General features: G+C 40.2%; 1 protein-coding gene across 7 annotated transcripts in view; it reads left to right on the top strand.

Moving 5' to 3' along the window:
* Exoc6b (exocyst complex component 6B) overlaps nucleotides 1-24,871 on the top strand; it is a 586,101-nt gene extending 561,230 nt beyond the window's left edge. For 5 of the 7 annotated variants that reach the window (XM_048804120.1, XM_048804114.1, XM_048804118.1 and 2 more), the window contains 3 exons: nucleotides 17,255-17,367; nucleotides 18,425-18,436; nucleotides 21,675-24,871. In XM_048804120.1, coding sequence (XP_048660077.1) covers nucleotides 17,255-17,367; nucleotides 18,425-18,436; nucleotides 21,675-21,801 — 252 coding nt within the window. In that variant the 3' untranslated portion in view covers nucleotides 21,802-24,871. The remainder of the gene's footprint in view (nucleotides 1-17,254; nucleotides 17,368-18,424; nucleotides 18,437-21,674) is intronic. The other 2 variants (XM_048804115.1, XM_048804117.1) reach the window with 1 other exon arrangement.
* Nucleotides 24,872-26,386: the final 1,515 nt, after the last annotated feature.

Here is a 26,386-nt window from a genome sequence, read left to right on the forward strand (position 1 = left end):
TTTTTTTTTTTTTTTTTTTTTTCTTCTGGTCCTCTCCTCTGTAATGTGTAAACAAAGGGAAAATGTAACTTCCAATGAACTTGGCATATGTTGTGCTCACGCTAATCTTGGCCTGGCCAACTGTAAACAGTCCAATATCCTGTGGCTGAGCCTTTCCACCCATTCTTTGCCTTTTGGAGAACATGAAAAAACACCAACAGAAAGCAGAGACTATCACCTTATGCTAGCCGGACCCTCGTCCTAACCTGAGGAAGCCAGGGGTGCAGGCAGGAGGGGAGAGATGTTTGCTGTGGTACATTCGGGGCTTTGCCAAGATACTGGCCTCCTGCCATGCTGTCTCATAATCATTAGTCAGCATGCCTTTATTGAGCTCCCTCTCTCTTCCACCATACAGTGCTGAACACCAAGATGAACAAATGCCCAAGCTCTTAAGTTGCTTACAGGCTGGAAGGTGAAGTGTCTATGAGCTGGCCTTAGAGGTAGGAGGGTAAAGGAAAGGGACTTTGTTGGTAAACAGAAAAAGCTGAAGATAGCAACTGGATAGATTACTATTGAAAGTTCCCCTCCATATAGGACTGTGTTGTGGTATCCAGCCCATTTGCAGAGATGCATCTAGGGCAGAGAATTCCAGAAGCATATAGGACAGTATAGAATACTATGGGGCCTATCACCTCAACCTCAACAGCTTACAGAAGACTATCAAGTAGCCACTTCATGATTTCTGACCAACTGTCATTTGCCATAAACTAATACCTTGGCAGTCCAAAGCTGCTAGATCAGGACAAATATGCACTGGGAACAGACCCCTGCTGTACCTCAGGCACCCTCATGGGAATGTAAGAATAAAATTAGTGCTCCAATATCTGGAGCAGGTAATTGCTTAGTGCATGATCACTAGCAAGTATGAAATCTCAAACTTCTAGAGCTTCTAGAACTCCTTACTCATAGAGTGGTTCAAAGAATGTAGACTTTTTACTCTTCAGCCAATGTAGGACCATTTTAGTTATATGAGTTGGTGAAAGTTCAGGGGTATTGAGTAGCATTTGGCACCACTCTGTGACCATCAGATAAAAGTCTTCTCAACTCTGCTTAATTCTAAATATTTCATAGCTACCCTGGGCCAGGTACTGTGCCAGGTAGAAGCAGAGAAAAAGATCATACTGTAAAGAAACTTATAACTCTTCCAGAGAAGATAAAACAAAGATATAATTAATAATTTAAGATAGGCTGTGATACTACCAAATGAAATGTTGTGCCAAGGACTGATTGAAGAAAGCTTAAAGGTCTCTCTAGAATGGGAAGGATCTGGATAAGATAAAGAGGAAAAGAGAGCACTGTGAATCAGAAAACAACACAAGTGACATTGGAAAAGCAGAAGTGAGTTTGTCATCTTCACTGTCATCCTCTTCACTAATATCTGCTGAGAATTTACTAAGTGCCAGGCACTATGCTGCGCTTTACCAAGCTAAGTATTATTTCCACCTTAAAAAGAGGTTAGAAACTTGCCAAAGGGCATGTGAATGAGGAAGAGTGAAAACCCTGAGCTGACTGTAGCTCAAGGCGGAAGGACATGCATTTGCCTCCACACCACTTCTCATCATAACCGAGGATTTCCTAACGTCCTCCCAGCCTTCTGTCTCCAGTTCAGCGTTGTAAAATGTTTGTGATAGCCATAAAGGTGACAGGAGGTAGAAGAGTATTAGAAAAATTGAACGTCTAAGGACAGCATCTTGAAGTCAGGAATATGGTGTGTCACAAGATAGAAAGTGCTAGATAAGGGGTCTGGCTAAAACAAGATGATGGTAATTTTCCATATCACTTTGGTATGTACTTGTAGGTAATTTTCTGGAAGATGTGGGATAGATCCCAGGTAAAAGGGTAGATTGTTTCTATAGTTTGCTCTTAGTATTAAAAGTACAGGCAGTCCCTTCTCAAAAATTTCTGAGCATAATCTGACCCTTGTTAAAATCCTTGAAGGAACTCTGCTCCCAGGGAACAAGCCACATGGACAATGCTAATCTGGAGAATATCCATCTGGCCCTAGCTCACAGAGAATGTGGACACGATGGCTCTGGGGTCAGAAGAAGGGAGCTGTAGCTTGGACAAGAGCCAGGAACTCAGTCTATATTACATTGAAGCAAAAGAACAATTCCTGTTGCTGTAAAGTTCACAAAGGGCAGTGCTTAGTTGATTTAAAAAAAAAAAAACTCTTCGAATAATAATGATACTTTTATGGTAAAAGTGTTATTAACTATAATAACAATGTGAAGTTTTAAAGTACTTTCACTTACTGTACCTCTTTTCACATCCTTATTCAATAAATTGGAGCAGGTTTTGACAAATTCACCTGATTAAGAAGCTGAGTCAGAAGCCTATAATGATTTGTGTGAGACCCCACAACAAACCACACTGTTACACAGAGATAATAAACACAAAGATCTAATGTTGGATAAAGACTCCTTTGCCTTCAGACCAAAGATATTCTTGCTCTGATCATACAAAAGGGTAGAAGATTAAGCTTCTGTGTGTAGAATGAGGGAAGAGAGCTTTCCATCCCTAGATCTCTGAGAATGAGTGATACAAAGTTCTTCCATAAGGAGATTTCTCTCTTTCTCCTAAATTCTCCTACCCACTCAATTCAGACACTGGCTAATGGGTATTTGCATACTTCTTGGAGAATTTCAGAGTTAATCTATTCAAGTTTAAGGAAAATATAAACTTGGAATTGAGGATAATAGTTATGAAAGCAGAGCTTGTCCCTCTCTGCCATTCCAGATCAACCTTAAATACTTTGAAAATCCTATAGAGACTTCCTGATCCATTCCCAAAGGCTTGGAAATGGGAATATAACTTCCTGAAATTACAATTCAGAGAAGAACTACTTTGTGTTCATCTTAATTCTGGTCAAGCCAGGCCTACTGTACTTCTTTATTCCTCTGTATTTTCTCTTCCAGGGAAAGAGGAAAAAAAATTTTTTTTCAATTATCTCATTAAGAATCTTGGCCTGGACTGGCCATCTGAGGTTTTCTGTGCCCCTTGCTATAAGATCAAACTCAGAGAGTATTTAACTTGGCCCACATCATTTCATGTGTATGGTTGTAAAGACTGACTGATAATCCTTTCTTTCCACACCCTAGCATGCTGTCTGCTCCCCGGGTGTAGACAAACACCCATTCCTCTGTTAGCCAGGAATACAATTGTATAAATTCCCATCATGAATGAATTGATAAATACATTATAATTTATTTAAGTATTCTTATACACTGAAGAATTCTATTTGACAGTTTGAATGAATGAACCATATTTAGATGGGTCAGTAAGGATAGATCTTGAAAACATAAGATTAAATGAAAAAAGCAGATTACAGAATGATACATAAAATGTTTCACATGATTTAAAACATTAGCACATACAACAAAATCATGATAGTAGTTGATCTTCTCCAGGAAGGTGAGAGATAAGAGGATTCTTTTTTTTACCTTTTTATTTCTTAATTCAAAAACAAAACTTCCTTTTATTCTTTTTCATTTCTCTAGGCACTTGACCAGTATGCTATTCCCAAAGATTTTGGTTCTCCACCAGCCAATTAAATTGCATTATATAGTAGGAAAAAAGTGAACTCAAAGTCAGGGACATGAATTCTAACTGCAGCCCTAGTCATCATAGCTTTGCCACATTGAATCTTCCTGGATCTCTGTTTTCTCCTTTGTAGATGAAGGAACGGTACAGTTATCTGCACTTCCTCACAGTCTGCCATTTACAGCCCCATTCCTGCTTAGTGCTGAGAACTATTCTCTGTTACATAGATGTTTACCCCCTATAAGGACTTCATTAGAGTTGGAATCTTAAAACTGAAGGAACATTAGATATCTGGTTGTCAGTAAAAGTGAGTTTTAGAGAAGTCCTAAGTTGCAAGACAACTGGTGACAGATCCAAGACTACAGTGCTGGTCTTCTGTCTTCTATTGAATGTGAGAGCCTTTTAAAAGGCAAAAGAATAAGTCTAAAGCTAGCAACAGAAAGCAGAGTGACTGAAAGTATATTCACTAAGCTGGAGACAGCACAGAACAAACTGTAGAAGTTTGGGGTCCAGGAGAAGGTAGGTGTAGGGCAGACCCAAGATGGCTGTAGTTAGATTCCCTCACTGAGGCTGCTGGTGGGCTATGTTTTCAGTATGTTGCCAAGGGCGTAAACACTCTGATTCAGTGTATGTACTCAAAGTCATAAACATTTGCTTGCGAGCATGCACTCACTTATGATAGTAATGTGCTTTCTTTGTTTGACCTGCATATAAAAAAGGTATATGAAAATGACTGGGGGAGGGAAGCAGCTGCTGGCCTCCAAATAAAGCATGTCCACTATCGTCCCCCCACCCCCCGAAATATGCAAGGGAGAATTCAAGCAAAAATGTTTCTATGTAGGCTCCTTAGTCCCTCAGAGAAGAATTCTGAGAAATGATTTTGTGACAGTTTCTGGCATTAGGACAATATTATATAGGAAATGCTACTAGAAAAGGAAGCATATTCATGGTGTTGATGGCTGGGGGTATTTGTCCTAGGTTTTAGAACATTTCTCAGACTTCATTGTTCCTTGGAGCCATGACTACCTTTGGTCATTGAAACCTGCCGCAGACCCTCTGACCATAACAATGCACTTAAACTTGGACAAGATTTTCAGCAAGTACTCACCTACTGGACCTGCTTATATATATTGCCTTTGAGCATCTTGGAACTGAGTGAGCTATTGATATTGAGCAAAGGTATAAGGTAATCTCACCCTCTAAGACAGTTACCTAATAAAATCTTCTTGGAAATCTAAATTGAAATGTCTATCTCCCCTGGAGGGTGGCTCAGTGTTGCTGCCTAGTTATTGTCAGAAAGCACTGAGTCACTGAGGCTCACCAGCCAGCTCTGGGTGGGACGCTTCATTCTCCAGTCTAATACCCACAATTGTAGCTCCACTTTCTTTTCATGTGGTTTCCTTAGTGAACTCTGTTACTTCTTGGAATTTCATTGAGTTCCTTATTTTCCCTTCTTGGAGGTTCTTCTAGCTTTAAAATTCTAGCTGATGAGTACATGCTAGGCAAGTCAGGCATTTAGCCAGCCCAGCATTATCACATTCTAGTAGTTTCCGCATACCATGATTTAAATATGGTACCCAGTTTGGATTTCCCTGGATTGGATACCCCAGATTTGTAGTAATCTGATTTCAGTGTTGTTAACTGTTGAATTATATAGGTACTAGACTTCACTTAAGCAAAATACACATATAAAAGAATTCAGAAATGTATTGATTCATCTGCTTTTGTTTGGAATGAAAACAACAGTGAAGACCTTAGACCTTGACATCTTTTTCCATTGAGAAGTAACTTGGCATTGTAGAAGGGTGTAGCTTTGGAGTTAAAAAGACTTATATTCAAATCCAACCCCTGCTATTTAATAACTTTATGATCTTTAGGCAGGTCACTTAAACCTCTCTTATTCACATCTATAAAAATGGGCCAGTAATACCTCTCTCAGAATTGTGTAAAGGATCAAAAAAGATTATCTATGTAAAACATATACCACTGAGCCAACACTGGCTAGGTTCTCTATAAATATTCATAACCTTCTCTCCCCTCTGCCTTATGACTTGACCTGACTTGATCTGAGAAGTCCTTCACAAAATGGATCCTGATAGAGAAAGAGAGTAATCTCGGGGAGGAAGCAGCCCTGCTCTGTGAGAGAGCAGGCACTGAATACTGTGCTGGTGTTTTTTGGAGGCAACAGCTTATTTGGGATCTGTCTGCTTTCCTGAAGGCCATGGGTTTAGCTCATGCCAAAACTTGATATTCTAAGCAGCCTGGACAATACTGGCTTGAACTTGAAATACTTTTCTTTGCACATTGGCCTTATTTCTTCTTCGTGCGACATGTATGTTAGTTCAGCTGGTGGAGACAAATGAGGACTGATAATGACCCTAATTAACTTGGTATATCCTGCTGAAGGGAGAAGAAAAGCAGCTGTGGGAACATGAAAGGTACATCTGGCATACTCACCAAGTCTCCTCTTTGGCCCACCCTTGTCTCATCCAGCTTCAAAACCCATACAATTTTCAAACCAATAGCCCAAGAAGTGACTGGCATGGTGTTTTAGAAACATCTGCTTTTGAATGCCTTTTGGGGGATTCCCCCTCTATTCCCTATTGCTTTTCACCTGCCTGATTTATTCATCTATTACTGGCTGGTCTATGCCAGCAATTGGTTTTGCCTGTGGCTAATTTTCAGTCTTCCCCCTCAGATCCTACACTTGGACCTGAGACAGTGACCATTCATTCCTTTCTCATCCTAGGGCTGCCATCCTAGTCCAGATCGTCACTGACTCAGATCTTCCTGCCTGAAAAATTTCTACTCCAGTCCATTGCATAGGCTTCTATTAAATGTACCTTACTTAATATACTGCTACTGAAATGCTATACTCCCCATGAAATATACGTTTTAAAAGCAGATCCTTAGACAGGGAATCAATACTCTTTCATAGTTCAACCCTACCTAATTATTCTTTGACCTCTCCACTGTTGCTGCTCTATATACCACCTCAGTGTTCCTCCAAGGTATACATACACCAGTTGGCTCTTGACAGAGACCCAAAAGGAAATGGAAGAAAAAGGGTCAGACACCCTGGGTCCAAGCCCTGACTCTTAACAGATTGGTTCCTTTCAGTTCATTCTTTTATCCTTTTGGAGATACCCTTTCTTCTTCTGTAAAATGGAGATACTTACCTATTAGGCTGTTGATTTTCCCAGGGATCAATAAAATAGAGGAAGATTCTAGCCCAGAATCAGCACACAGTAGTAGATGTTCAAGACACATCTGTTTTCTTCTTCCCTCAAACATATCTCAGAAATTCCTATTTTTGCTTCTTGGCCTCTACTAGTCCCTTTGCTTGAAATTTCCTCTGTTTTCTTCTCTGTGTATTTAAATTATGCCTGTATTTTTGGCAGAGTGGAACTGTGAATCTTTTGGGCCTCTCTGATCTTTCCTTGCTCTGGACACACATAGTCTTCAATGCCAGGACTCCTTCCTTGACCAAGGGCATGTGCCATACACATGAGCAATTTTTGATCAAATTTGTTTAATCTGACTTGTTCCCAAAATGAAATTGAGGTGATTCATTAAGATGATACATAAAATGAATTAGTGAATAGAATTAAAAGAAAGAAAATAAATTTAATGAAAAGGAATATAGCAAATTTACTGTCCCCATAGGGCTGAGATTATAGCCTTCCTGGGAATGAGTATTTACTTAACATAGTCTTTGGGAAGTAGAACCATTTGATTTGGAGTTTATGGAGTGACCACAAACAAAAAGGACCATTTTGTTGAGAACCACTTATTTAATACTTCTTTAATTAATCTATTGATTAGTTCCTAAATTTGGTAATGGAATTCTGAATTGCAATTTGATGTGATCTCTGGCCCCTTAAACAAGTGAACAGGATATATTTTAAATATATATCCACTTGGGCTAAGGGTCTTAAGAAGTTAGTTGTCTAGTGTTGAGTCTTTTGGTCAGACTCGTATATCTCCTAGTCCACTGAAGTTCTAACTTCTTCTACACTTACCCAAGATATAAATACATTTCCCACTTTACTATCCTTTAATGTTTGATATTTTTCTTATGCCTATCATAAAATTAACTAGGCTGTAATTTGTAATAATAACATATATAAAGCACAAAGTAATTTTCTACAACTGTTTCTTAATTTACCCATTTATTTAAAAAAAAAAAAAACCTAAACCATTTTCACTGTGACTTTATGATAGTTTTCCCTGAATATTATTTAGTCAGTGTCTCCAAACTTTCCTGGTTGAGTACCACTGTTGGTAAAATAAATTTTGAGGACTCAACCCTAATATATTTATGTATATAACAATGTATTAATACATTCTAATTAGATATTAAATAGCCACGAAAGAATATTTGCATACACCCCTGGCTCACTGCAGCTTAAGATATAGAACTTTCTTTATCACTACCTTTGAAAGTCTGTCTGCATGTATATGGACATATGTATATCTACTAATATTAATATTTTAAGGCACAGTATGGACTTAGCCTAAGAAAAGTTCATTATAATAGTAGATAAAAGTCACATTTCAAATAGCCTTTCTAATAATTTCAAATTTTGCCAACTGTCTTGTCAAATCTGAGTAGCTTGTCACTCACTACCTTTACTTTCTGATGGAAATGATAAAAGAATCTGTACTACGATTAGGAGATTGTTAAGTTCTGCCATTTTCTTGATGCTTGCTTATACTTACATTATTAATGTTATCTTTAATCCATGGTCTCTTTGTAAATGTTGGTAAACCACGTAATCATTTTGGCCAGGAGGTGAGGACTAGTTTAGTTAACAACTCAATAATATATTCCCTAATCCACTCACCTAGAAATCTTTAACAAATCAAAGTACATTAAAAAAAAAAAAAAATCCCTAGCCCATGGCTCCTAGCTGCTCTCCCACCATCTCTGCAGCAGTTCCACACAGAACTCACACCTGCCTGCATCCCCCAACCCAACAAGGGACAACTTGTCCATTGCATGGGCCTCCCATCCTCCCCCTGAGTTCACGTGGCTGTATGGTATGGTTATTATCACCCAGTGAGGCAACAGGCTTTCTTTCCTTCTGCCCCCTGCAGGAGGATAGATGCTCTATGATCAGTGGGAAATGGCTGTATAGGACAGTCTCACTTGAAGGAATGTTTGTGTTAGCATTTTCATTTGGCAATCTTCCCCTAGGAAGCTGGTGAAAATGGAAGACCCTGAAGCCTGCCTATCTTTCTTTCTCTCTTTACCCAGGTAGTCTTAGAGGTGAGACTGAAAACCTGGAAACCTGTAGAGAAATTTGGGACCTCTCCCCTCCCCAGTTCTATCACCTGTAGAAAATCCAAAGACCTCTTTCAGATTTCTGCGAATCCCTAGGTATGGAGGTCTTCTTGCCTTCAGAGCTGCCATTTGACAGTTCCGTTTTGCATATTCCTGGGTGTGATATTCAGCTGCTTCATACATAGGCATAGAAAAATCCTTCACCCAAGCAAGGGGGAGCAGAGGAGATTTGTCTAAAGATTGGGATCAAGGGGGTGAGTTCATAGAGGAAATTACATCACATACTGCACAGCAATGGCTTTGTAAAAGCTACTATTAGATATCCTAGTTCTCCAAAGTTTTTTGGAGCCTCAGTATCACTACAGATTTCCTTCTTAGCCCCTCTCACACATATTAGTGAAGTCTCCTGTCACATTCTGCCTCTCAAGACCCAGCAAAACAAATTTCTTCCCCTTCTCATCTAGATGTCTTCACACTTGCAGGGTTTCACTGAAGTAAGAAATTTTCCCAAATATATCTCTCCTTAAAAAAAATTCTAATGCCAGTTGTTAAGAAAATGAAGTTTTTATCATCTCATTACAATCAGAAGGGTCTCCTTAGAGCCATTTTTTTTCATTTATTTCTTCAATTTAATCGATATTAGATATCACATCTGAGAAAATGTCAGAGCACACTGTCCTCCCTGCCTGGGACCTAGAGGTGAACTTTTTCTATGAAAAAATCAGATAATGAATACTTTAGGCTTTCCAGGTCATATGGTGTCTGTCACAGCAGCTTACCTCAGCTGCTGTAGCATAAAAGCAATCACAGGTAATATGTAAACCAATGAACATGTCTGTGTTCAAATAAAACTTTATTTACAAAATAGCCAGTGATTTGCCGTAGTTTTTTTTTTTTTAATCCCCCAATCTAGAAAAAAGCAGAGAGCAGTCTCCATGAAAACAAGTAGAGGAACCTCCAGGCTAAATTCAGTCTTTTTAACATAGCAGAGGAGGTCATTTATCACTTGCTTCATTTGTCCTAGTTATTCCAGATGCACTTCTGAGACCCAGCCCTGTCACATTCCTTGCCTGACATCTTACCACCCACCTACCTGGGTCAAACTAAGATGCCCTTCTTTTTAACTTTCTTTGTGCCTGTTAAGTGTATCTCTGACTATTCTCATCACTCTATACCTGTTTATTTACCTAAGTTCCTCAAGAATGGAGATATTGTTTTATCATATTTTCTTGTACAGTACCTAAGTGCCTGATACATTGTAGGTATTCTGTTTATATTTATTGAAGTCCAGTGTTCCCTTTCCAGTATTTGCCCAGATTCCTGCGTTGGGAAGTACTTCTGAGGATATGCAGGAGGCAAGCAAATGTTCTTCTTTGAATCAGAGTGGTCTAGCCCCAAGGATACCAGTTTGGGGAAAATCTTGGGCAATAAACCAAATGGGTCATTAGTCAATTCTATTCTTTTTAGTGGACTTTTTGCAATTGTTTTCTTATTCTGTCCTCAGCTGCTGATAGAATCCTAATATCTAAACCAGAAAAACAGATTTGGTGTTTACCTGGAGTCACAGAGTCAGGGAACCTTCAGTCTGTGGCTCTTTTTGCTGTGCTCTACTGTTTCCTAAAAAACACCTGTAGATCATAGATTATGAAAAATACTTTATAATGATATGATTAATTACATCTTGTCAAAAACAGGGGATGGACAATAGGAAACTTGGGCCATCGTGTTCAGTATGTTACTATTCTCCTGAGCAAAGTAGTAGACTATACATAGTAGCCATGTTCTGAAGAGGTAGCATATTTAGAATTTTTGTTGGATTATATGATAAGTATCTCAGAGAAGCATGTTATTTGAAATCATTTTGTAATCTATCCTGTTTAGCATGAAGAATTTTGAATGTATATAAAGTGCAAATTCAGGTTTTCCTGCATCACATTTACTTCGGGTCACACCTACTTTGGGAGCACAGTCCTCTACAGGACTTAATGTGCCTATTCAAGAGACAACATGTAAAGAAAATCACCCTTAGGGAAGCGGGGTGTGGCTGTTGTCAGTGTGTCTTTGTATCTGTTTCTCTCTGTGCCTACCTTAGCTCCTGTGATTCTTTGCTCCCCATGGAATCTTTACAGGCATTCTGGAAAGAAAACACTTTCCCTAACACAACATGCTATCCACTGGAGCCAGCCCAGACATGACCAAACATCAGCTGGGTTCCTATTCACTACTTACATGAATCTTCCCTCGAAACCTTGAAATCAAATATCCAAGACTGGTTACCCCTCACCTGTAATAGATAGCATTCTTTCTACTCCCTTATCCATGAGAACTCATTTATTTGAATTATTTCTATATTTTCTGCTGGAAATGTTTGCCTACTAGTAGGCAGTAACAAAGATCAAGAGAATCCTAAATATCCATAATATCTCATCCTGAAGGTCTTTTCTGGAACTTTGCATTTGTTCCGCTATTATAGTGCTATCTGTCCTCTGTCCAGTTAAATTGTTGTGTGGCCTTGAACGATTTTAGACTTTGACTTGTTTGGATTTTTCTAGTCTTTCTCAACTACCATTACAAAACAGAAAGTTTGGCCTAACCTCAGATGAGTACCAGAGATGGAATCAATGAGGATTTTTAAAAACAAAAAGAATTGGCATCTTGGGGAGAGTAAGCCAACCGTCATCTCTACCACTTGTCTACTTGTCTATCAGCCAGTTGCTCATTCTTTCTCAGTCTTGATCCTCCCCACTCCTACCCCTATCACCATGAAATAAGAATGATAATTTGAGTCCTATTAAGTCATGGGACTGTTTTGAAGTAACAAAGAAGCTTAACAGAGGCAACTTTAGAACTTTGTCAAAACCATAGTTAAAAGTAACATAAGAGGCAAAGAAAAGGTATTCTGTCGCAGCAGCCAGCTTAGCATAACCCAGCTCAAAATATCTTCCCTTTTCACATCCTTTCCTACCGTATACTTTCTTGTATAATAACCAGTGATCAGCTAATTTACAACTTGAATTAACCTGGGTAGCTTGTAAACTACTGTACTAGTTCTCACTGTCAGAGAGGGAAAAGACTAGAATTAATTGGAATTGGAGACATTGATAGGAACTCATAATTTACACACACACACACACACACACACACACACATACACACAGTTCCAGAAATAAACTAGTATAGTACAAATACCATAAGCAAATAATTCCGTGTTTGAGATCAAAACATCATTGATGACTCGTTGAGTTTGCTAACCCTAATAACATTTATCAGTATGTCCCATTCTATAAATATCAACACTTTTGTTCAGTTTAACAATGTAATATCTGATCTGTCTCTTAAAAGTGACTTATCTAGTTTACAAAAAAAGCATTCATTTGAATAAATCAAGAATATGAGCATTAGTGAAGAATGAGCTTCTAGGAGTGAGTTCTAGGATATACTGATATATGAGAAAAACAAAGTGAGGTGCAAACGAGTAGCTATGGTACGCTATCTTTCAAGTGAGAGAGGAAGATATAAAAAAATTCACAGGTATCTGCTCATTTGTGTGAAGGAAATAAAAAAAAAAGATAAACAAGAAACAACTAGATTGGTTACCTGCAAGGGATGAGTGGGAAAATGTAGAAAGAAATAAGGAGAATAGGATCAGATTAGTGAGGATAAAGAGAGAGTGATACTTCTCTCAGCATACTATTTTATAGAACTTTAACTCTTAGAACTGTAGTATTGTTTCACATACCCCCAAAATAAATAATTAAAATTATCCAGGTTGTAGGGGGAATCCAAAATGGAACAGAAGCAGTAAAAAAAAATGAACCTATCTAAATTAAAAAGAACAGTCTAATCAAATGGAAGAGTGAGGTAGAAAAAACTAACTGAGGTAACTTTCAGAACCAGTATTTTGACTGTAATCTGTAAGGACAAAGACAAAAAAAAAAAAAAAACTGTATACAAATGCTGGACTCTAGTTAATAAATGTGTTTCTCACCGAGGACTGGGTTAGCAACTCTGAAACCACTTTAAACTAGGACTGAATAAATAAGGCAACTGCATTTTAGATGACAACCAACTTTATCACTGTCAGAGACGGAAAGACTAGAATGAATTGGAATTGGAGACATTGATAGGAACTCATAATTTACACACACACACACACAGAGTTCCAGAAATAAATAGATGTATGTACAAGTTAGTATATATACACATATTTTCCTTAGATCTTTCCATTGAGAGAGCCTGGATACAATATTATCCTAGTAAAAATGAGCATGATAAGTGTTAAGACCTTGGTTTCTAAATACCATTCTTCAATGGAAAGAACCAGGGCATCTTGAAGAAGTGACTGATTCCAGGTCTGTGGCAGGAATAGATGCATGATGAGCTTAGAACATCTTGTAGTAGCAAAAAGGAAGTAACTATTTATGAGAGGATTAGAAACAGATAAAAAATACAAGGAAGACCCAACCTTAAGAAGTTCCATCTTGCCAAAATGGGAACAACTTGAACAGCAAATAATAATTGTGTTAAATTATAACCCACAAATAAAATAAATATCTAGGTTATACTGATAAAAATTGATGGATGGGTAAACAAATAAATGTAGGAGAAGGAGCAATGCTAAAGAATTTGAAATAAGAACTACAGAAGAAGTAAGGGAGATAGCGAATACCTTGGTCAAAACCACAGTAACTATTATTGTAGGCAGGACCCACTAATAGATGTTAAAATTGATAGACAAAAGTTTGAGGAGAAAAAAGATTTTTGCATCATCTCAAATACCTCCCCCCAAGAAGTGTATTAATTACAAAGGGGAAAATAGTTACTTTACCGTAGAGAAACCCATCAGCTACCCCACCTGAACCAGGTGATCAAGATTAATATCACCAGTGATAAGATATGCAGACGTCATGTATTCGCTGATTTGATGCATTAAACATAGCTCATATTTCTGATCATATTCTCATATTTCATCTTGATGGTTTAGAAAGAGAAACAATCAGTATGTCATTTAATAGCACTTAACTAATTTGGTTTGGATTACAGTTATTCATTCACGGTTTTCTTTTATTCTCCAGTGTGATAGAAGACATTTTATTTTAATATTGCTTGAAAGGCCTAGCTCAGTTCTTTGCACATATTAGATGCTTTTAATTTTAATTGTTAGCTAAATTCAATGGTTTTTACATCATTTTTAAAGAAAATCTGATACAAGCTGTTATGTTTTAGGTATGAGGTATCCCCTCATATGAGGAAACATAGTCATGAGAAGAATGAGAATACAGGGACTAGCTTATTTTGCCTTCAAGAACTCTCTATGGTTGTCTCAGCAAGTTGTCTGGTCCATGTGGCCTCATCAGGCCTCACCAGCTCAAACATACATTTAGTTATGAAACATCCTGGCATCCAAGACACAGGACCCATGTGTGCACTGATCCTCTCTATTGAAACTGATGCTTTTCTGTACACATAAGCCACTTAACTCTGTTCTATGCACAAAATCATCACTTAACTCTGAAATCACAAACTAATCCTATAATATATGTTGTATGGAATATTAGAGGCACAGAAGGCCATAAAATGATACTCAAATAGGTTTAGATAGTACCAGATATGCCATTGGACACTAAATCACTTGAGAAAGTTTTCCCTTTTAATCTTCTGATGACAGGGAGAATGTCTCACTGTGGTTCTAGTGTCTGCATTGTCTTCTATTAATGGCAGATAATGTGGCTTCCTGATTATGTTGGTATTACAAAGTTTTCTTTTAAAATTTTCTTGTAAATTAAAATGAATCAATACAAAAAATTACTAAATAAATATTAACACATGAAGCATGAGATATGGCAACAATTTTGAAAGTGAAGCTCAATAACAAAGTTTGAGGAATAGTGATCTTAATTTATGTCTCCCACCTCTGACCCTCTCCTTTCTTCTTCTCCATCCACCACATTCAATCATTTCAAGAAATAAAATGCTTTGATATGAATATAGATGTATGTGCATAGCATGTAACTTTTTATAAAAGAAAAAAAGGGAGATGAGAAAGCATGCATGTCTGCTGTATCTTTCCAAGTAGGGACATCAGAATAACAGACCTAAAAACAATGGAATTGCTTACCCTTGTGGCCCAGGAGGGATTGGGGTACCATAGGGAAGGAGTGACACTTCTTAGAGTTAACCTTTTTGTATAGTTTTGACTTTTGTAAGCATGTTAATGCCCACATATTAAAACAATTAACAAGGATGGGTGGGAAGAACCTAAAACTAAAAGCAAATTTTAAAAAAGGAGCACAATTGTATTTTGATGAATACCATAACTACACTGAACAGTGGTCAGAAGAAAATTAATCCAAGCAGATTTATAAACATGGTATTTGATGATAGACACTTAGTCTTCATTTGGAAAGGAAAATTATGAACAAATCTTGAGATTGTTTTGTAGTAGCATTGTTTTTGTTTTATTTTTTAGTGGTATGTGCAAACGTGAAACCATTTTAGATGTATTATAAGTTTGAGTAAATGAGATGATAATGTTGAATCCCAGGGCTCTCACAGGGGAAGACAAATAGAACCCTATGAGAATGAGTTAGAACTGCAGGTATTGGCTTCACACACACTTCTAAAATGTGTGTGTGTATGTGTGTGTGTGTGTGTGTATTTACACGTATGTTATTCCTAACTCTATCTGCTGAAAGGGTTTAGCTCCCCACAGATTGACCCCCCAATAGCAGTGAACAAACACTCCAGAAGCAATGACAATACCTGGCACCCAAATCTTGATCTCCACTAACATTCCTTCCAGAAGAATCTTCTCAGAGAAATGACTGGTTGCAGAGCTGGGGCAGCATAGATGCAAGATGAGCCTGCAAGTTCTTTTTATACCTGTCTATGCTCAAAAAAATCATGGGGACATTCAGAGAAACACTTGCCCCAGCTTGAAGGAATTCCCATTTGCCTAATCTGAAACAATTTGAGTGTGAAAACAATAGGCATAATAGTGAATTTAAGCCACTAGGGGGAAAAGGGGGGAAACCATGAGTCCATACCAATATAAGTTGATAAGTTTGATGCCAACATGGAAAAGACTGAATCAGAAAAGAATCCTCATCATATGTTAAATATACAGGGAAATTTTCATATGGAGCAGTGTATTTGCATGGTCTTCAGTAGTCTCCTTGATTGCTTACTATTTACAAAGGAAAACATGATAACTAGACAGTGAAGACATCAGACATCATCTTGATCAGGTGATCAAAATTAATATCAGTATGGAACAAATGAACATTGTATGTCTCCAGATGTGATATCCACTTATGTAATATTCTGGTCAGGAATGCATATCTTGTATCAGATAAAAAACAGACTGAGGGAGGAAATGGGGGTGAGGGAGACTCTATTCTTTAAAAATGTCAATATCTTATAAGAAAAAGAAGGGCTGTGGAAATATTCCAGATTAAAGGAGACTACAGAGACATTACAACTCTCCATGTGTTGCAGTAGCTTATTCCTAAAAAACAAAACAAAACAAAAAAAAAAACGGCTATTCAGGAGGCTGAGGCAGAAGGATCACAAGTTCAAGGCCATCCTTAGTGAAACTCTGTCTCAAAATAAACTGAAAATGGTTGGGGGTATAGCTCCATGGTAGATTCCCCGATTCAGTCCCCAGTATTGCAAAAAAGGAGAGATTTGACAACTAAAACACATCATGCAAGAAAATAGCAACAACAAAAAGGCTGTAAAGGATATTGGGTCAGTTTACAAAATTATAATATGAATAGTATCAATATTAAATTAGCTGATGTTGAAAATTATAATTTGGCAGTGAACTACATTCACCTTTATTTATTCATTGTTGAATGCTGAGCTCCTAGATTGGTGTTTGGGATGTGGAAGTCATTTGATAAGTGTTTAGTAAATTAATACATGAGTGATTATTATGAATCTGGTATGTTGTGCCAGTCCATTGTTAGTTTCTTCACAGGCCTGCCTCTGAGAGCTAACTGCTGTGGTCTTAGCCCTGTTACTGTGCTCATGGAAGAGATTACTCTCTTCTTTTTTTTTAATATTTATTTTTTAGTTGTAGTTGGACACAATACCTTCATTATTATTATTTTTTTTAATATGGTGCTGAGGATCGAACCCAGGGCTTCACACGTGCTAGCAAGTGCTCTACCACTGAGCCAGAACCCCAGCCCCTGAGATTACTGTCTTCTTATGTTAACTCATTTATTTTCTTAGTTGTACTATGGTCTGAACCATTCATTCTCTCGGTAGAATTTTATTTTTATTTTCAGATCTGTTAACTTGTAGCAAAGTATGTTGGGATTTCTGGGATCCTGATTTGTCTGTTTGATTAATCCCTGCTATATGTATTTGAATATTTTACAGCTTTTGGATCTCTTCATCCAGTGGGATTGGTCAACATACCTTGCTGACTATGGTCAGCCCAACTGCAAATACCTCCGGGTAAATCCAGTAACAGCTCTGACCCTGCTTGAGAAGTAAGTATCCAGCCCAGTGGTTTATGCTGGGGATGGGGTACTGAGGTAGGGGTTGGTATAGAAGGTAATTTTCCTATTGCCAGTACCTTAAAATACATCCCTGTTCTTGACATTACTGTAGATGCTATCAACTGTCTCAACCATTGTATTTGTCAGACTAGTAGCCTCTTAATTGTTGAACTCTAATAAGCTAGGCCAAGTACAGGTCAGAATCAGACTCTGACATTACCTTATAGACTAATGAGGCAAAGTATCATGAACTAGAGTTAAGAAGGGCCTCTGACCAGCCTGGTGAGAGAAGTGAGGCTGATCCCAGTCTGAGTATGATATGCATGGAGCAGCCCCACAGAATAAGTGGCTTATCTGGTACCTAGCAGAGAAGCCCTGGGAATTATTGACACCTTTCTCTGTCCCCAACTCCTGCCTCCTGCCAGATAAAGCTTTATTGTGCTGACTGTCCCAAGAAATCTGTGTCCAAGAAGGTGCCTAATTCTTCTATTAGGCAGTTACTAGCTGGCACAGGTTGCTCTTCCATAGAGCTGTAGCCTCCCTGAAGCATAGGTACCACCTTTGGAATTGGGTTAGCCAACTTCAAAACATCTCAGGGCTAACCAGTGTGTCACCCAGAAACTGGGCTCTTCTATGCATTGCAGCCTGGCTCTGGTTTTTGCTAACCTAGTTGACAGCTGACAAGCCAGAGACCAACAACCATGTACAAGGGCAGCTTTCTCTTGAAACTGGAATGACTAGTCAGAAGAGTGCCCTGCATCTAGGCAGTGTGAAAAGTCTCCATATCTGGCTAGCCTAGCATGACTCGAGTCCCAGCAAAGCAAGGGCCAGAATCTAGGGAGTCAGAGTAGAGCCTTAGGCTGGCGAAGAGAAGTTGTATCTCACTGTGTGTTATGGAGAGGGTGAGAAGGGGAAGATAGAAGGTAAGCAAGAGCAGGAAGCACAGCTATGTTTTTGGAGCCAAGAGACTGACACCATGTCAGGGACTGATGTTTCCATTTTAACTTTGTTTCCCATGGTTCTCTCTCCCAATGACCTTCCTCCCTAGGATATCTAGAGAGTAAGTATATTATTCACTTGGGCCTTTTCCATCACTTTGAGGCAAGTCCTTCTGGTTTCCTCATTGACACTAATGACTACACTAAAATCCCTACCCTGTGAGTTGTCCCCACCCTGACATACTAATCTACTAAACCAGCCTGATGCCAACTGGCTGGATGCCTCCTCTGTCCTTGATCCTTAAGTGACCCTTGGCTTACTAATTCCTTTGGGGTTGGGAGTGGTGACAGGGATTTTTCCCCATCAGTACCAGCTAAAGGATTGTTCCCACTCAGCTCCCTGGCACATTCAATTTTTGCTAGTGCAGGGCCTGAAATTCAGTCCTGGCAGGGGAGAGCTCCTACAGTCTCCCCCACCTCCTGGTGGTGAGGCCCATGGCTTGAAGATCTGAAACCTATGTCTCCCATAGAGGAGTCATTATTACAGAAGAGGCCTAATCCCAGAGTCCTCACTGCCTAGATAAAATGGGGAAAGATTTTGACCTTTGAGCTTGTTCTGACATTGTCATATCCATTATGTATCCAGATAGATTCTGAGATTCCCTTCAGTCAGTTACTTCTCTTGGGAATCCTTTACTCCTCTGTTTTTGAGAATCTCTAGAACCAGAAAGTACTGGCTCACCTACTTTCCATGGATTAACAGTAGGCTAAAATACCCTTCTTTGCCAGTCTGGAGGCCATGACAGTAATGAAGCTATGTGCTTAGCCCTAGCAATCAGCAGGATTTCAAAACTTCCTTCCAAACACAACAGGCAAAGGCCATCAAGATTACCAAAATCCACATCTTCCAGCCTCATAGAAACCACCCCTTTTACCTGCCCCACCCCTGCCTGCCCACAGCCAGCTGTACCATCAAGCTTAGCAATCTCTCCTTTCCAGTCTGGCCCTTCTTAACAAGGTGAGACATAGGAACACCCAAATACCTGCTGAAGACATTCAGGAAAAATAAGAGGCCTCTGTGTCATTGAGAGATGTTCATAGCTAAAGTAGAACAGGATCCCGGGCTTGCCAAATGGAGAGGAGGCGGGAGGATCGCTTTTGTTTTGGAACATTCCTGGTTACACACCAGCCTGCTACCATCAGCCCTCAGGACACTCATGTTATCTTTAGTCCTTATTCCAACTTTAATAGCCAAGAAATCCTAGCCCCAGGGGTCAGAAACTGCCCTCTTCATTTTCTCTTGCATATAGCCGAAACCTCTCTGTGGCTGCTTGCTCTGCCTCAGGAGCCAGGAAGTTCATGATCACATAGAGGTTGAACTAAATGTCCTATGAATATAGAAAGTGGTTTTCATTTTTGTTTGTTTGTTTGGGGTTATTATTGTTTATATTTATAGCATATCCAGCAGAGGAAAGGGATTCTTCTCTGGCATAATCTAAACTCAGGCCAGTTCCAGAAACATAACTGCACCTAGTGTGTAAGGGACCAGATCCAGGAATCCTCAGAGCCATGAGAACCCTTGTGCTTTCTTTTCAAGCAAGGCTTCTCCTCCTTACTCCCCTCCAAGCACAGGCCCCCACATTTGGGTGGTGGTTCCCAGTTTGTTTGATGAGTAATTCCAGCCTGAAGGAGTTACTTAGACAAGGGAGAAGAGTCTCAATCAGTTTTGGCTGCTACTGTCAGCCAGAGTCATACAACCATGGTTCTCTCTTGCCACATATAAGACCCTTATGGAATAGAATGAATACACACACACACACACACACACACACACACACACACACACTTCATATATCTGATATATGTCACATATACCAGATATAAGTGCCCTTGTGAAATCTCTGCCCATTTGACATGTTGACCTCTAATCTGCCCTTCTGCAATAGTCAGCCCACAGTAGAAAAAGGCCCAGGATTGGCCAAAGGCCCCTCACAAGTATACCCAGTGCATAATTTACACCCCAATGCTAGGTTTCCTTCCTTCTCTCTTCAAGCCTGACCCCATGCAGCCCAGAGAACTGGCTCAGCTCCTAGAGAATGGTGGTGGGGGCCATCAGGGAGAAATTGGTCCACATACTCTTTTAAATTCTCTAACACTAGAGCTAGCTATGAGCTGTAGGGGTTCTGGTGTATACAGGCTGGGACCAGAGTTAACCATCACCAATACATGACAGGGGTTATAGGCCCTCTCTAGGGAATAGCGGGTTCTAGATTCTGTCACAATGGCATGGTCAGACTTTGAGGTTCTGTGAAAATCTCAGTCTAGTCTTGACTTTCTTTACCTGTACTTCCCAGTTAGGGCTCTCAATTGGACAGAATCATTGGCCACAGCTGCTCATTATTTGTGCTCTAGGAATATATCATGTGTGGAGTTTTACCAGTGACAAGCTCGGTGATCTGAGGATATAGAGAGCCATTAAGAACTCAGGGACTTCTCTTAAAGCTCTGGTTTATCAGGTGAGAAGATGGTAGTCTCGCCTTTGGTTCCTGTTTTCCTCAGCACCTTACCCTTGTAGCCACCTTACTGCCTCTTAGCCCTTACCCTGAGAAAGAGAAAAGACAGACCAAGCCCTTAGTTTCATTAGGAATGGGAGATGGAACCAGATAGAGTGAGATTTGGATATACACAGTGACTTTCAGTTATTCATCATCTCTTGAAATTGCTAGTTTTCAAAGGTCTTTTTTTTTTAATCTTCCATATACATCTCTAAGGTCACAGCCTACTCATGAGGTAATGAATAGACCCTAGACATTTGGTAAGAGCCTGTTGACCAGCAGAGCTGTAGCATGTCTCAGACTCCTGAAAGAGGTGCACACCTGGGGAGAGAAGGCAATGAATTGGTGGGTTAGGTATGAAGGATAAGAAGATTGGCCCCTCTGAATATTAGGGTCTAGAAAGGGGATCAGGATAGAAGGGAAGGGTAGAAAAAGGGGGATATCATCAAAGCCTGATATATGTGTGTATGAAATGCCACAATGAAACTTATTAATTTTTACAATTGAGATGTATTAATAACTATGGTAATAAAAAAAATAAAAAATAAATGCAATGTGAAAAAAGTAGGTTGGTGCCTCCAAAGCTGGCTCTTAACAAAGTTCCAACTATAGGTGAGGTTGGGAGAGCTTTAGGTACCAGATGGACAGCTTCCCAGACATAGGTAAGTTCAAGCCTGATGATGGAAATATTCTAGATTCTCCCACTCTGGATAAGGGTTAAGATGTGTCACAGAATCCCATCTCCTACAAGCTCTTCCCATATCTCCTCAATCACTTTGCCCTCTTTCTTTTCTTCTCTGTGTAGGATGAAGGATACTAGCCGCAAGAACAACATGTTTGCACAGTTTCGGAAAAATGAACGAGACAAGCAGAAATTGATTGACACTGTGGCCAAGCAGCTGCGAGGCCTCATCAGCAGCCACCACTCGTGAAGACCTCACCTTGGCCCACACAGGCTGTTTGCTGCAGCCACACAGTCTTGATCCAGCCCCAGCGGGCCCTGCATTTGCGTGTTCTTCAAAGAGAGCATATGTATTTTTTTATTAACCCCTGTACAGTATTCACATAACCTTTCCCTATAGTAAAAGAGGCACAGTAATAAGCAAGTACATGAGATGTTGCTAGGCGGAGACTCAGGGGAGGTTATTACTACACTATCTGTGTTATCCTGGAGAGGTGGCATCACCAATCCCAACGAGGTGAACCGCCACTCATGCATGGCTCTAAAGCTTAGGTCTGTGGCCCAGGAACCACACAGAGTGAGTGCTTGGCCCCGGGAGGTAAGGTGAGTAAGCAGAAGGATAGTAAAGCATATCCTATTCATTCTCGGGTGCCCCATTCACCACCTAGGTGAGGCTGATCCTTGTTGGCACAAGGCAAAAGCCTGTCAAACATTACTATTTAACACACTAAAGACCAGCACATGGTTCTAGATGTTCATCTCCTCAGTCTGCTGACTTCCATTAGCTGGTAATCAAGCATGGCATATGGCAAGATGACAGCTTCACTCCAATACCCCAAGGATGGCAATTTCTTTAGCCTAGCTCTGACCCAAGGCTTTGACTGCTTATTTTTCTGGGGTAGGCTAGAGCTAAGTAGGCCCTGATAACTGAAAATAGTTTTTACTTTACTCTTAGGTAAAACCTGAGACTTGCTTGGTATTGCTTATTTATGTTTTAAAAACAACTTTTTGGCCACCATCTTTAAAGGAAATATCACCAGCTCTGCACTGTGATAACACCCACAGCTGGACTAGATGCCTCTAGGGATGGAGCCACTGCCATCATGAAGTAGTCAGGGCCAACTATGGCTAGTGGATTGTTGCCACTGGCTCAATTGTGTTCTATTACTAAGATATATCCTGTATAAGAAGTTCTTCTTGACCAAGCCAAGACTTCCTTCCTGTTCTGAGATCCCAAAGCCATCTTTTGGCCTCATCTGAAAAAAGATTGCCTATAATCCTATCCCCCAAACTCTGGAGCCTGGACCAGCTTAGCTTAGAGGCTATGTCTGTTGTCCTAAATAGATTCCTGAGACTCAGTGCAAAGGCTTTATTTACTCTGAGGTCAGTCGGAGGAACTCACACTTTAAGACACGTCAGGATGATGCTTAATGGCACTGGTAAGAGTATGATTGTGCATCACCAAGTAATAAAAATCAGTCACACAGGCATTTCAACTTGGATAAGTGGGAGAAAAGATTCATCAAACAGAATCTTCCTCTACCTTTGTCAGTTACCAAATTGTTTCAGGGGAGGGCAGTACTTTCTTTTACATTCCCTATCCCTACCTTCATCATACCTATTACACCTCAAAAAACATGTGAAAGAGAATATGCACACTGATGTGCAGCCCTCCTCAAAGCCTGAGACCAGGCTACAAAAGGGTTCTGCAGAAGTCTGCTGAGACTCATTCTGAGGGCCCGACATTTGGCCCAAGGTTTTAGGAGGAGGGTCGGGAATGGCATGCCAACCCAAACTTAAAAAGCCAAGGGAAGGCAAGGACCTGTGGAAATGAAACTTATGATGACATCTCCAAGTTCTGGACTTTTTTTTTTAAAGGTGAGAAATAATCACACTAATCCAAAGTCTGTTGCTTGAGAAGAATCCAAAATACCCTCTTTCACTGGTACTGTTTTCAGCAAGATCTCTTCAGCTTTGACTGCTCAGACTTTGAATGGAATGGAGAGAATCTCAAGTATGTTACAGCATTTGTCTTTTTAGGGAGTCATCATGGCTGGAAGAACTGTGCTATAGAGGAAAAGGAGAATAGGGTAGAGGAACAGGGGCCAATCTACACCTTCAACCAAGAAGTTCTGCTAAAGAAAAAGCTTATCCAAGTTCAAGACTCATTCGGATGGACTCTTTGGTGTACCTCCTCTTCACTCTAAGTCTGCCTTTATTCTTTCCTAACAAAACAAAAAACAACATGCTACTTCTGGGCTGTATGTGGAGATATACTCTTGGTGGGCCAGGGAATGTAAAAACAGAGACCAGCAATGTCAAAAGCTTTTTTACTGGTGAAGTAGAAATTTTGTGTCATTGGGCCTACAGCTGAGCCAATCCTTAAGAGGCTGGAACGTGTGCCAAGCATGTGTACGCACGCCCCTCAGCCTTTCCAGTCTGGCCTAAATGCCTACACGTGTAGAAGTGCCCTGGAAGGCCTCAATAAGAGGATAGGGGGACATGAGTCGCTGGAAGCCCTCTGCCTTCTGGTCACTATGAGTCTTTGGCCAAGTTCCTAGGGAAACCAGGTTCATGTTCCTGAAGAGAGTCTGGTTTGTAACCTAGGTTTCCATAGTAATCTAGGCAGCTGACTTAGTTTTACATTCATAGGAAAATCTCTGAATAGACTGGGTGAAGCTGCTAGGGTTAGGGAGAAACAGGACTTGGAAACTGGCACCAGCAGAGTTGGCAACAGGGAATGTTCTTCAATGATTTCGTTGCATACCAAGCCTAAAAGTCCCCCCAGCCTCAAAGTCATCCTAACTTCTCTGCATACTTGACAAGAGCTTGCTCAGCAAGTGCTAGACCCAGGGAAGGATTGGCATTGGCCATGATCTTCCTTCTCAGGCATCCAAGCACAGTCCCTGGGGCTGGCTTCAGAAATCTCCCCTACCTGAGCCCCACTTCTCCCAGGATTCCTCTCCTGACTGCTTCAGTTGCCTCTTTCCTTCCTCCCTCTCTCCCCCACTTCCTTCCTTCCTTCCTTCCTTTTGCCTGCAGTTGCGATTACTTTTCACTAATGTGTTGGAAATGGCCTTTTTTTTTTTTTTTTTTTGCACAAATAGTTACACATTTATGGGGAAATTTTTGTGAAGTCCATTTTTAACTCTAAAGGGAACTTTTTTCCTCTAAAACTTACTAGTAAAGCTACTGATGCAGATGGGCCGCATGGTTAGGGGAAAGCTCCTCTATGGAAAGAGCATGTTTACTCCTCTTGTACATTTTCCTCTTTTAACTGCTATTAAACAAGATATCCTACATACCTGTTTCAAAAGCCATGGTGTTGTCTCATGGGTTTTTTGTTCTTCCATCCCTTTTGCACAGTGTAGCTGTTGTTCATGACAGACACTGGATGGCAGACGGTGCCTCCGCTAGACTGAGGAATACAGCAGGCAGAACCTGGTGGGGAGGAGAAAGCCTTCCTGCCACACAAGGCAGGGAGCTGTGCTGTGGCCTTGGAAACATCCCTAACTACTGGGTTAAGTTCTTGCATCTATACAACTGACACTGGCATCATCATTGTTGTCATCAAGACTAATAACATTTGAAATGCCTTATTTATGTGGAGTCCTGGGTTAGGCAACATGGGGCCAATGCATTTTGAACCCCTACCCTGCATGGAAGGACTTCCAGTCAAGATAGAATAATGTAGCCAGGCACAGTGGCATACACCTGTAATCCCAGCTTGGGAGACTGAGGCAGAGGATCACAAGTTCAAAGCCAGTCTCAGCAACTTAGTGAGGCTTTAAACAACTTAGCAAGACCCTGTCTTTAAATAAAACATAAAAAAGGGTTGGGGATCAGTGATTAAGCACCACTGGGTTCAATCTCCAGTACAAAAAAAAAAAAAAGATATAGAACTATCCAGAGCAAAGCCAGCCCAGGGAGGTAACAAGCCTATTTGAGAGTTCAGCAGGGAGAAACAGGTATCCTAGACTGATGTAAAAAAGGGGGGAGGGGGGTAGTGATTAAGGAAAATAGCATACAGAAAGCAGGATGCCATTTAATTGGGCCTTGAAAGAACTTAATTCAGACTCTGTTAAGTTATGGGAGTTATGAGGCACAGACTATGTTAGTGTACAAAGCTGGCATGAGCCTGGTGTGTGCTGGGAGGATAGTGGAAAACCTGTAGGTACATCTGGAACTTTGGTGAGTAAGACCAGAAATATCAGTGTGGCAGCACTCAGGATGGCATGGAAGCCATGCATAGAGGCTGGGAAGAATGTCCTCTGTAACAAGCCTGACTACTGCAGTAGGACTTAGATGCCTGAGAAAAGTGTGCTTCCATCTCCTGCAGTGCCACTTACTAGCTGGGTGACCTTGAACAAGTAATTAGCTAAGTCCCTAAATCATAATCCTCATCAGCAAAAGCAAAATGACAGTCCCTAATTTTCAGGGATATTGTGAAATGGAAGTGAACCATGGGAGGGCAAGATGCTTAGCCAGTTCTGAACCACAGCACACGTACTGCTTACGGCCCCTTCTCCCCTCCGTCCAGTTCCACAACATACTTCATGGCCAAGCACTGGACAATCACGTCCAGAGATGCTCTGCCTCTTGGCTTCCTTTCCCCAAACCCAGCACAGGATTGTGGTAACAACACCCCTCAAGCACCTATACAGTCTTTTCAAATCAGATCACCAACTTTCTGGCTTAGTAAAGCTAGTCCTTCAAGTAGAATCTGCCTCTCAACACCATCTGGAACCTTCTTGGCTCTCACTTTAGTGCCACAACTTATACCTTCTGGACAACTCAGAGGTCCAAAAATCCTGTGTGTGTTACACATGTCTGCA

Source organism: Marmota marmota, unplaced genomic scaffold (assembly GCF_001458135.2).
Source record: "Marmota marmota marmota unplaced genomic scaffold, marMar, whole genome shotgun sequence".
In the NCBI taxonomy this organism is placed as follows: domain Eukaryota; kingdom Metazoa; phylum Chordata; class Mammalia; order Rodentia; family Sciuridae; genus Marmota; species Marmota marmota.